Genomic DNA, 12,710 nt, shown 5'->3' with positions numbered 1-12,710 from the left:
CTGAATGACATGTGACCCCCAGTGGAAGATTCAGCAGTGCATAGTACCAAGCCTGCCCATCAATTTGTCCTCATGATCTGGACTCTGTTAAGAAATTCCACATTCATTATTTGGAAGCAAGATCTTTGTTCCTAAGTTCAGTTCAGTTCAGTTGCTCAGTCGTGTCCAAGTCTTTGCAACCCCATGAACTGCAGCATGCCAGGCCTCCCTATCCATCACCAACTGCCAGAATCTACCCAAACCCATGCCCATTGAGTCGGTGATGCCATCCAACCATCTCATCCTCTGTTGTCCCCTTCTCCTCCTGCCCTCAATCTTTCCCAGCATCAGGGTCTTCTCAAATGAGTCAGCTCTTCACATCAGGTGGCCACAGTATTGGAGTTTCAGCTTCAACAGTTTAACTATTAAGGCAAATTTTCTTCCAACATGAAAATCATTTTCTCTAGCTTATGATAACATGGTCAGAATCCTTAGTCAGATAGGATGGATAGATAGAATCACAACAGTTAAGAGGAAGGAATTCAGAAGCAGTGTGTTTGAGTTTGTGAAGTTGCTTCAGTTGTGTCTGACTCTTTTTAACCCTATGGACCAGAGTCTGCTAGGCTCCTCTGTCCATGGGATTCTCCAGGCAAGAATCCTGGGCCAGGTTGCCATGCCCTTCTTCAGGGGATCTTCCCGACCCCTGTCTCTTACATCTCCTAGCATTGGCAGGTGGGTTCTTTACCACTAGTGCCAGCTAAGACACCTGTTCAGAAGCAGATGAACACTCAAAAGATAAAGATCGCCTTTTATGTAAATTTTAAAAAATAGAGAGCTAGAGGAAAAACAATTGCATCTATTGCCTGTCCCTTACAACGATAGCCTCCCTTTTTCCCCCTTGATTTTTGTTGGGGGCACCCCTCACTTTAGCATCCTTTACACATCTGTTTAGATGAGTAAATGTCTTCTTTTTTTGTCCAGCCTGAAACCAGGAGCATCTACTGAACACAACAGAGCAAGAGGCACGTAATTAGGCTTCCTAACACAGCCCCTCACATGTAGTACCCTCTCCCATGCATATGTCATAGCACTCTGCATCTTAGAGGTAAATATCCCAGTGCTCTGATAAAGAGAGAACCTGTGAATAGTTCCAAAGGGTGCAGTAAAGAGGTGATTGACATTCAGCAGAACAACCACCTTGGAAAACACATAAATTGAATGCCTACTTAATGGTGGTGGCAGGATGATTCTGAATAGTTTTTACAATAATCCTCAGATGAAACACACTGCTTAGTAATGACTTTTCTGAACATTTTAAAAAAGGCTTTAAGAAGCAATTTTATAGTATATGTCTGGGAGTTTTTCTCTTTTGACTCTCAATATTCTTGAGTGCATTACACCATTCATATGTGAGCCTGTTTGGATGTGCCTGATAGCTCTCCTTTTAAGCCGGGGAATGAGGTTTCATTAAATTGGTCATTGGATTATGAGTCTTCAGAACGTTCATCAGATTTTTACCCAGATACAGACCTTGAACTGGTAGGAGTGTGCAGATTAACCATTAAATCTGGGCATGGTTTTGTATTTCTAGCCTCACCAAGGTAAGTGGCAGCAGATTAAAAAGATTTTTCAGAAAAGGATATTGTCTCACCATGTATCTTCTGTTAATGCTGCTTTATTTGTCATTCTAGGTTTTGTCTTCAGAATTGAATATGTATGAATCACAGAGCCAAGAATACAAGTACGAGATTGAAAAACTTACCAATGAACTGCTGAATTTAAAGAAGAAATACCTTGCTCAGAAACGTAAAGAATACATTCAGAAGTAAGAATTAGTCAAATGTTCTAGTTTGGTTGTGCCTTGTAACTGCTGATGTGGAAAATAATTATGGACAGCTACAGAGCCACAGACCTCACTGGGATAAACTAAGTCAGGGGTGAGCAAATGACTTTCTGCAGGGTCATTCAGTGGGTTGTGGTCAGAGAAAGATGAGTGTCTTGTCTGACTTGACCCCTCCTTAGGACCCTAACAGGGATCCATTAGTATCAGCTCTCTGGTGGACCTCCTGTGGAGCAGAGGAAACCCAGTGTGATATTTCCCCCACATTGTTCTCATGGTTTGGGGCTGATCATGCCAGGACTGTGCCTGCAAAGGAGGTTCGCAGTCAACGTGGCATGGGCTGAAGCACACTCACATTTAAAACCACAGGTAATTTTCTTAAGAGGTCTGGGTTTCCTAAAGCTGTGCTTTCTAATAACATAGCTTGACCACTGTAATTATGAGCAGTTCACACACACATAATTTTCACCTGTGTTTTAGATATGCCGTTTCTGAACCATTTCTCTGTCTAGTGCCTGACTTCTATATCTGATGTAGGGTATCAGCATGGGACACCTTTCTTCTAGGAGATGATATTGCCCGTGTCAGGTGAACACTTTGGGTTTCAGGATGGCTATATGCCCAAGGCAAACCATTCAATATCACAGTAATCCAAGTCCATGACCCAACAAGTAATGCTGAAGAAGCTGAAGTTGAACGGTTCTATGAAGACCTACAAGACCTTTCATTATAGGGGACTGGAATGCAAAAGTAGGAAGTCAAGAAACACCTGAGGTAACAGGCAAATTTGGCCTTGGAGTATGGAATGAAGCAGGGCAAAGACTAATAGAGTTTTGCCAAGAAAATGCACTGGTCGTAGCAAACACCCTCTTCCAACAACACAAAAGAACACTCTACACATGGACATCACCAGATGGTCAACACCGAAATCAGATTGATTATACTCTTTGCAGCCAAAGATGGAGAAGCTCTATACAGTCAACAAAAACAAGACCAGAAGCTGACTGTGGCTCAGATCATGAACTCCTTATTGCCAAATTCAGACTGAAATTGAAGAAAGTAGGGAAAAGCACTAAACCATTCAGGTATGACCTAAATCAAATCCCTTATGAGTATACAGTGGAAGTGAGAAATAGATTTAAGGGACTAGATCTGATAGATAGAGTGCCTGATATGGACTGAGGTTCGTGACATTGTGCAGGAGACAGGGATCAAGACCATCCCCATGGAAAAGAAATGCAAAAAAGCAAAATGGCTGTCTGGGGAGGCCTTACAAATAGCTGTGAAAAGAAGAGAAGTGAAAAGCAAAGGAGAAAAGGAAAGATACAAGCATCTGAATGCAGAGTTCCAAAGAATAGCAAGAAGAGATAAGAAAGCCTTCCTCAGTGATCAATGCAAAGAAATAGAGGAAAACAACAGAATGGAAAAGACTAGAGATCTCTTCAAGAAAACTAGAGACACCAAGGGAACATTTCACGCAAAGATGGGCTCGATAAAGGACAGAAATGGTATGGACCTAAGAGAGGCAGAAGATATTAAGAAGAGGTGGCAAGAATACACAGAAAAACTATACAAAAAGATCTTCATGACCCAGATAATCACGATGGTGTGATCACTCACCTAGAGCCAGACATCCTGGAATGTGAAGTCAAGTGGACCTTAGAGAGCATCACTACGAACGAGGTGATGGCATTCCAGTGGCACTATTTCAAATCCTGAAAGATGATGCTGTGAAAGTGCTGCCCTCAACATACCAGCAAATTTGGAAAACTCAGCAGGGGCCACAGGACTGGAAAAGGTCCGTTTTCATTCCAATCCCAAAGAAAGGCAATGCCAAAGAATGCTCAACCTGCCACCCAATTGCACTCATCTCACATGCTAGTAAAGTAATGCTCAAAATTCTCCAAGCCAGGCTCTAGCAATATGTGAACCATGAACTTCCAGATGTTCAAGCTGGTTTTAGAAAAGGCAGAGCAACCGGAGATCAAACTGCCAACATCCGCTGGATCATCAAAAAGGCGAGAGAGTTTCAGAAAAACATCTATTTCTGCTTTATTGACTATGCCAAAGCCTTTGACTGTGTGGATCACAATAAACTGCGGAAAATTCTGAAAGAGATGGGAATACCAGACCACCTGACCTGCCTCTTGAGAAACCTATATGCAGGTCAGAAAGCAACAGTTAGAACTGGACATGGAACAACAGACTGGTTTGAAATAGGAAAAGGAGTACGTCAAGGCTGTATATTGTCACCCTGCTTATTTAACTTATATGCAGAGTACATCATGTGAAATGCTGGGCTGGAAGAATCATAAGCTGGAATCAAGATTGCCGGGAGAAATATCAATAACCTCAGATATGCAGATGACACCACCCTTATGGCAGAAAGTGAAGAGGAACTAAAAAGCCTCTTGATGAAAGTCAAAGAGAAGAGTGAAAAACTTGGCCTAAAGCTCAACATTCAGAAAACGAAGATCATGGCATCTGGTCCCATCATTCCATGGGAAATAGATGGGGAAACAGTGGAAACAGTGTCAGCCTTCATTTTTTTGGCCTCCAAAATCACTGCAGATGGTGACTGCAGCCATGAAATTAAAAGACACTTACTCCTTGGAAGAAAAGTTATGACCAACCTAGTTAGCATATTGAAAAGCAGAGACATTACTCTGCCAACAAAGGTCCATCTAATCAAGGCTATGGTTTTTCCAGTGGTCATGTATGGATGTAAGAGTTGGACTGTGAAGAAAGCTGAGTGACAAAAATTGATGCTTTTGAACTGTGGTGTTGGAGAAGACTCTTGAGAGTCCCTTGGACTGCAAGGAGATCCAACCAGTCCATTCTTAAGGAGATCAGCCCTGGGATTTCTTTGGAAGGAATGATGCTGAAGCTGAAACTCCAGTACTTTGGTCACCTCATGCGAAGAGTTGACTCATTGAAAAAGACTCTGATGCTGGGAGGGATTGAGGGCCTAAGGAGAAGGGGACGACAGAGGATGAGATGGCTGGATGGCATCACTGACTCGATGGACATGAGTCTGAGTGAACTCCGGGAGTTGGTGATGGACAGGTTGGCCTGGCGTGCTGCGATTCATGGGGTTGCAGAGTCGGACACGACTGAGCAACTGAACTGAACTGAACTGATATGCCCAAGAACAAATGTTCTCTTCACTTTGGTATTGTTTTCCTAATCCTGGGCTGAATGAGGGGATCCAGGTGAATCTGTAGGTTTGAACCTTGGCTGTATGGCATTGCCCAAGTCATAGAGTTCATTCTGCAGAAGCTCACACTGGGAGTTGAAAGTCAGGCTTGGTGTGTCATCCACATGGAAGTTTCAAGGACATGGTGAAAGAGGGTCTGAATGCATCCCCTATGATTCATTAGTGGCAAATAGCTATTTAAAGTAGCTAGATGCAAATTCCAATGGCACCCCACTCAAGTACTCTTGCCTGGAAAATCTCATGGATGGAGAAGCCTGGTGGGCTGCAGTCCATGGGATTGCTAGGAGTTGGACACGACTGAGCGACTTCACTTTCATGCATTGGAGAAGGAAATGGCAACCCACTCCAGTGTTCTTGCCTGGAGAATCCCAGGGACGGGGAGCCTGGTGGGCTGCCGTCTATGGGGTCACACAGAGTCGGACACGACTGAAGTGACTTAGCAGCAGCAGATGCAAATTCATTCGCCAGTAAGAATCTACCCTTTTTGTAAATCAGTATATCCCCTCATTCCACGTTTAGATGAGAGTTCCTAGTTTCCTTTGGGCTTTCGATCCTCCCACCACACACACGCACGTGCACACACACACACACACACACACAGAGTTTTCTGGACAAAGAGAACATCCTGACTGACAGAAGGACGCCCCTCTGATAGCTTGGTTCAGTTCAGTCCCACAGTCGTGTCCAACTCTTTGCTACCCCATGGACTGCAGCACGCCAGGCTTCCCTGTCCATCACCACCTCCCGGAGCTTGCTCAAACTCATGTCCATCAAGTTGGTGATGCCATCCAACAATCTACTCCTCTGTCATCCCCTTTTCCTCCTGCCTTCAATCTTTCCCAGCATCAAGGTCTTTTCTAAGGAGTCAGTTCTTCGCATCAGGTGGCCAAAGTATTGGAGTTTCAGCTTCAATATCAGTCCTTCCAATGAATATTCAAGACTGATTTCCTTTAGGATGGACTGGTTGGATCTCCTTGCAGTCCAAGGGACTCTCAGAGTCTTTTCCAATACCACTGTTCAAAAGCATCAATTCTTTGGTGCTCAGCTTTCTTTAAGGTCCAACTCTCATATCCATACATGACTACTGACATGACATAGCTTTGACTAGATGAACCTTTGTTGGCAAAGTAATGTCTCTGCTTTTTAATATGCTGTCTAGGTTGGTCACAGTTTTTCTTCCAAGGAGCAAGCATCTTTTAATTTCATGGCTGCAGTCACCATCTGCAGTGATTTTGGAGCCTGCAAAAATAAAGTCTGATAGCTCAGCCCTTCCCAGTGGCCCATCCATTAGAACTGCACTGCCCCAGGCAGTATGCCACTTGTGGCTATTTAAGTTAAAGTGAGTTACAGTTAAATCAAATTAGAAATTCAGTTCCTTAACTGCACTAGTCACATTTCACCTACTTAGTAGCTGTATGTGGCTAGTGGATGCTCTATCTGGCAGGCCAGGTATAGGGTTTTTCTACCATCATGGAAAGTTCCAGTACCCTGCTCTTGACTCTCTGGTTTTGCCTTGATACTTATTCCTTGTGACTGACCTCTCCAGAGGGCATCAGTGGTGATTCCATTTAGTTGGGATCCATAAACTGGAGGGAGACAGAAAAATATGAGTTCTTAGGAGGAGAACAGCAGGAAAAAGAAAAAGATTAAGGAGCTGAAGGAAAATATGAACAGGCAAGAACAAAAGTGCTGAGACGGTTTAGACTGAAAGGAAGAAGGCTGAAGGGAGTCATTAGGATGGTCTATAAATACATTAAAAAGATCATGTAAAGGAGACATTATTCCCGTTAGTCGGCTTAGATCAGGCCAGAAGCATTAAGCTTTAGTTCCTTTGGAGAGGAAAATTTAGGTTATTTGAGGCAAGAGAGGGCAGGAGGAGGGGGGCCTTGCTTGCATCTAACAACAGTCAGGAGGTAGACAAGTTGTCAGAGTACTTGAAGGCATCTTCTTTGCTGGATCCACTCAAGGCTAAAGCTTTTGTACTATTTATGGAGGATGGTTTTTATAATAATGAAATCAGTTCTGCTAAGAGACAGCTGAATTGATGAACCAATCCTCTACAGATTCTTTCCAAATGGAATAATTTAGAATAATCTCTGCAGATATTCTCCTCACACATACTCTTTATAAAATAGCAACTCATATCATTTTTACCTTTTTGCTTTTTTTTTTCATTTTTCTCAAATACCATTTTTTCATGCTCCAATCCTGACCTATATACCCCACCCACCTATCCTTGACTCCCCTACTCTATACCCCAGGCTGGCGTGGAGTCTGCAGTACAAGTCAGATGGTTTTGCAAAAAGTAGAATTCTCTTCTCTGAAGTAACTCATTTCTAGTAGTCAAATCTAATTGGTTTTAATCTTAGTAGTTTGCTCAATTTTTATTTTGAAAGAGGGACTCCAAAGATGTTTTCTATAAGACCCTAATTATACAATAGGTAATCTATATAAATTTAAGATACTTCTGCAGGAAACTTGAATATGTGTGTGTGTGTGTGTGTGTGGGGCCATTTAAAGAAGATCTATATAGAAGATATATTGTAGATTTTAGGGACTTTCTTCCTTTATCTATTGCCAAAAGTACTATCTTATTTATATTTCCCAACTTTTCCCGAGTTTTAAACTATTTCTGATAATAACTGCTGCTCATCTAAAGTTATAAAAAAATTTGTATTTTATTAATGTCCAAGTTTGATGAAAATGCCCTGTGCATGTATGTGTGTGTGTATGATAAAGATTTATAAGTTTCCACTGAAACTTTGGAATATGAAAGTTGATAAATGATGAATTAGTCATTATAATTGAGCCAAAAGAAAGATTCCTCTGACTGATCTTTGGAACTAAACAAATGCTTTATAAAATAGGAAGATGATTACAACTCAGGAGCCTCTAGGCCCCAGAGCTTGAGCTATAATGAGGCCTTCTGTCTGTATTTAGATCAACATTAGGAAGGCATGTTTAATTGTGTCTTTCCCTAATTCTATGTGTTATCAGCAACACCTAATTACATTTAAACTACCACCTTGTCTCAAACTGGAAGGTTTGATCAAAGCAGTTTTTAGTGGTTAACTCACCCTAAGAACTTAACACCAAACTTAGAAGAGGAAAAAGATGGTAAGAAAGTTAACTCTCATCTCCTCTCTTACAGAAACAAGGACAGAATAAACATGGAGGACACCTTCTCAATGGCCAAACCAAGTGGCCCTCGTTTTACTGGGGGTGGATTTCCCCTCAGCAAGTCATCCAAGGCTAAGTCATAACTTGAAGCTGCTGGCTGGGTCTTTCTGAACAACTCATTGGAATTCACTCTGAAACATTTTGGAGGAATCTCTGAAATCCCTTGGATCACAGACATTTAGGGAAATCAGTCCTCAGATTCCAGGATGGAAAGGAAAGCAGAACTGTTATAGTCCTGTACATAGAAGAGTGATGACTTTCTATTTAATCCACATGGATATTAATAGAGTGTAATTAAATCTATTCAATCAGGTTGGATTATATCAATTCAACCATTGCATGATGCAGATCTTTTGTTACTACCACACTGATTTATTTTGCAACGCACCATATCTAGATACTCTGTATGGATGAAACTTTGGACCCTAATTTCTCTGCACAGACACTGGTGCATAGATTTTACATTTAAAGATTTTTTTTTAATGCAGTGTATTCTTATTAATAAGAATCTATTTTAATTATTCCTCATTAATGAGTCATTGATGAGCGATGAGAAAGGTGGACATACTCTAAACTATTTAAAAAGTGTTTTGAGAGTAATTTCTATGTGGAATTTCTTTTCAGGCCTGGTGTATGAAAACCTATTCCAAAAAGACATACTAATAAACACTTCATCATAAAAAATAAAAAGAACCCTTGTAGAGATCTCAATCTTTGTTTTGGTAGAATATGTAAAGTTTAAAACTACTGTGAGAAACGTTTAACACAAAGATGTGACTCAGAGGACCAAGACCGTAAAATGAGGGGTTTGGGCTGGTATCCTCTGAAGATCTGTCCTTTCTAGACCTCACATTTAGAGAGCAGCGTTAGAAGGGCCAGAGATCTGTTTGGTTTCCAGGCTGCAGGCCAGCATTCTGAGTAACTAAATCCATTGTTATTTTCTTTATTTTGAAACCACAGTTAGGTGGGTGTCAGTTCAAAGTTCCCCTGTTTAGAGTGTTCAGTGGTGTGGGACATCCTGGCCATCTTTCTCACAATACCTTGACCTCTGTAATTTTTTAAAAAATGTTTGAGGGGTAAGTAGCTCATGGATAAGCAAGCATAGTATAAGTGGATAATTTCATTTCATTCATCATGAGGAGCAGGAGACTTAAGGATCCCAAGATGTTTGTTTAGATTATCCAGAGAGGTGGGAGTTTAGAGGGATCTAAAATCATGTTCTTCTGTCCCTCTTGGTTCACCACCAGAAGCAGACCCAAGGCAATGATGGCTATGAAAGTGATTGATTCAGCAGTAATCCCAGGAAACAACCTGAGAGTGGCGACGTGGGACACCAGGCTAAGGCACAAAGTCCAGTTCTGCAGTTGCAGACTTTCGCTGGACCTTGCAGGGGCCTCTGAAAATAATGTAATCACATCTCAGAGTTGGTCCCATCAGGGTGAGGGAGCTGGGATATTTATACCCTCAGGCTTCCAGTCACTGACCAAGGACTGCTCTGGAGGGGTTCTTTTGGTCTTCCCTGCTGGTAGGCAAAGCAGATCTTAGACAAAGAGGTAACAGTTGCTGACTGTTGGAAGCAGAAGCGGTTAAGTGCTAGGGAACTGAGTCAGGCAGCAGCATCCTCTGCTGCTTCTCCTACATGGTCCCAATTGAGATCTGCAGATGGAAACCAGCCTCCAGGGTAGCTGGTGATCCTGTGATGAGCTGTGATCATCAGCAATTCGTATACCACGTGGGAGCATGAGGATGGTTACATACACGAGAGAATTTGCTTAGAAAACCTTAAACCTATAGAATCACAATGGGGGCATTTCTATTTTTGAAAATCACAGATGCTGTCTTCCCTCAGAGCCAACCAACCGTATGCTAAGTCCCCTGTGTACACATCCTCAAGTTGTGAACTTTCAAAGATGTGAGCGTGTGTTCCATCAGCATCAGACATGAGTGAAATTGCAGCTTATCCTCTATCTCCTATTGCCGACAATCCTTCAGCTTTACCATCTCCCAGCTCCAGTTAGTAACTCTTCTTGCCTGTTCACTTGATGCCAGCCCCTGTATGCCAGCTGCTGTACTGTACTACTGTGCTTTTCAAGGTGCTGTACTGTAAGATTAAAGATGTTTTCTTTATTTTTTGTGTTTGTTTTTTATGTATTATTTGTGTGAAAAGTACTATAAACCTATTACAGTACAGTATCACATAGCCAATTGTGTTAGTTGGCTACCTAGGCTAACTTTGTTGGACTTATGAACAAATTGGACTTACATATGTGCTCTCAGAACAGAACTTGTTCGTGTGTAGGAGATTTGCTGTATTCTGTTTAGACAGAAGACTTTTGCAGGTAAGGTGAGGAAAGGCGGTTATGACATGTACGGCACTGGAGGGTTTTCCAGCTATTCAGGGACATTTTGAAGTATAGCCGTAACCAACTTCCTTCTGAGCCCTTGGGTGGCTTTATATTAGGTTCACTTCTCTAGGGATGGGGCTTCCCTTGTGGCTCAGCTGATAAAGAATCCACCTGCAATGCAGGAGACCTGGGTTCAATCCTTAGATTGGGAAGATCCCCTGGAGAAGGGAATAGCTACCCACTCCAGTATTCTGGCCTGGTGAATTCCATGACCTGTATATATAATCCATGGGGTTGCAGAGAGTCGGGCACAACTGCGACTTTCACTTTCACTATGGTCATGCGGTCTGTGATCCTTGTTTTATCGCAGTGTGGCAGAGACTCTGGAGACAGAAGCCAGGTTCAAATCCTGGCTCATTTTAACAACAGAGTTGAAGATGAAATGAGTTAATGCTTGGAGCAATGTCAGGCACATAGTAATTGTTCAGTAAGTATCTACCATTATCCTTACATAAGAAATATCTTAAGTTTTGAAATTTGAGAATAACAGTTATTACATAATACTTTATTATATCAGTTATAAAGATGATTCTTTGTTTAGAGGGTGAATGGCATTAAAATGTCTGGAGGAAGTTATATTTGCTCATGTAATTTATAGTTTAGTATCTTGCAGAAATGCCGTATTGGGGACTTCATGAAAACATCTGTTTATTTTCCTTGTAGTTTTGGTCTGGGGACAGATCCTTCACTTTCAGAAGTCAGAACTTCCAGAGGGAAAGACACTGGTGGCCTCTTGCTGCCATCTTCTGTTTCTATCCACGTATGGAGAAGGGTGGTCAGCCTCTGCTGATGACCTCTGATCCTGCTCCCATCAGCCGAGATCACACAGGCTCTGGGAGCTGGCACAGCAGCTCTGTAAGCTCACTGTGCTTATGTTCAAGAGGAGGAAGAGTAAATTAAGGCAAGCAAAAGGTGGGAGATACTGCTGCTGCCTCTCATTTACTGTCCATCCTGACAGCCCAGGGTATTCTAAGCAATAACTATTTAGGTACAGGTGTTGCCACTGTAGCCACAGTACGAAAATGAGCTATTAAAAACACTAAGGTTTGCAGATCATTAAAGATAACTGTGAACTCGCAGTGGGCTAAGGTGCTTTTAAAATCACAAATTAGAGCTGCACTGTAAAGCAACATTAGGAGATTATACAGTAGCGTCATGTTTATCCTGGGGTTTTGAGCATTTCAGAAAGGAGTCCTGTTGCTAAACCTGTCACTGACTCTCCACTGGGCTGATGGGGAGCTGGTATGGTTTCTCTGTTGATGGAGAGAGACATGATAAAGGGGACTCCCTCGTCATTATTTGCTGATCATAGCTTCTCAGCAACTGCTCTTATAGCCAGGATTTTATTGTGCTAACCTCTGAAGAAATTGCTCAGAGCAAAGGTTTGTTGCTGTGATAAGCCATAGAGATGGAAGTGGCCATGCTAAGAGGAGACGGCAGCAACTCTCCTTGTGATGGGCTATAATTTTGCTATAAAAATTTATCCAGGGTTGATAACTATTGTTTGGTTTCCTGGTTTGCTCAACCTGATTCTGAAGTTTGACCTAGGCCAAGATACCCATCAGAAAATACTATGTCATGACTTTAGAGCAGAATGGCATTGTAGAGCCTAGATAATTTGAGGAAAGATATTCTCTCTCACGGGCTTCCCTGGTAGCTCAGCTGGTAAAGAATCCGCCTGCAATGCAGGAGACCCCGGTTTGATTCCTGGGTTGGGAAGATCTCCTGGAGAAGAGATAGGCTACTCACTCCAGTATTCTTGGGCTTCCTTGGTGGCTCGGACAGTAAAGAATCTGCCTGCAATGCGGAAGACCTGGGTTCGAACCCTGGGTTGGGAAGATCCCCTGGAGGAGGGCATGGCAACCCACTCCAGTATTCTTGCCTGGAGAATCCCCTTGGACAGAGGAGCCTGGTGGGCTACAGTCTATGGGGTTGCAAAGAGGCAGACGCAACTGAGCAGCTAAGCACAGCACATTCTCTCGCATAATTGTATGGAGACCTAGTTTAATAGGAGCAAAGGGAGGGCATTTTAGAATATTAAAATGGTAAAATAGTTAAAAATATATCTCACTATTTTCTTTGTAGTAGA

The 12,710-nt window shown here is 42.2% G+C and overlaps 1 protein-coding gene across 1 annotated transcript in view; it reads left to right on the top strand.

Moving 5' to 3' along the window:
• Positions 1-8,909, top strand: part of CFAP58 (cilia and flagella associated protein 58) — a 112,795-nt gene extending 103,886 nt beyond the window's left edge. Inside the window, exons 17-18 of the mRNA XM_018041736.1 lie at positions 1,671-1,804; positions 8,188-8,909. Coding sequence (XP_017897225.1) covers positions 1,671-1,804; positions 8,188-8,299 — 246 coding nt within the window. The 3' untranslated portion in view covers positions 8,300-8,909. The remainder of the gene's footprint in view (positions 1-1,670; positions 1,805-8,187) is intronic.

Source organism: Capra hircus, chromosome 26 (assembly GCF_001704415.2).
Source record: "Capra hircus breed San Clemente chromosome 26, ASM170441v1, whole genome shotgun sequence".
Lineage (NCBI taxonomy): Eukaryota > Metazoa > Chordata > Mammalia > Artiodactyla > Bovidae > Capra > Capra hircus.
The sequence above is the reverse complement of the archived record's forward strand: the minus strand, read 5'-3'. Positions and strand labels throughout refer to the sequence as shown.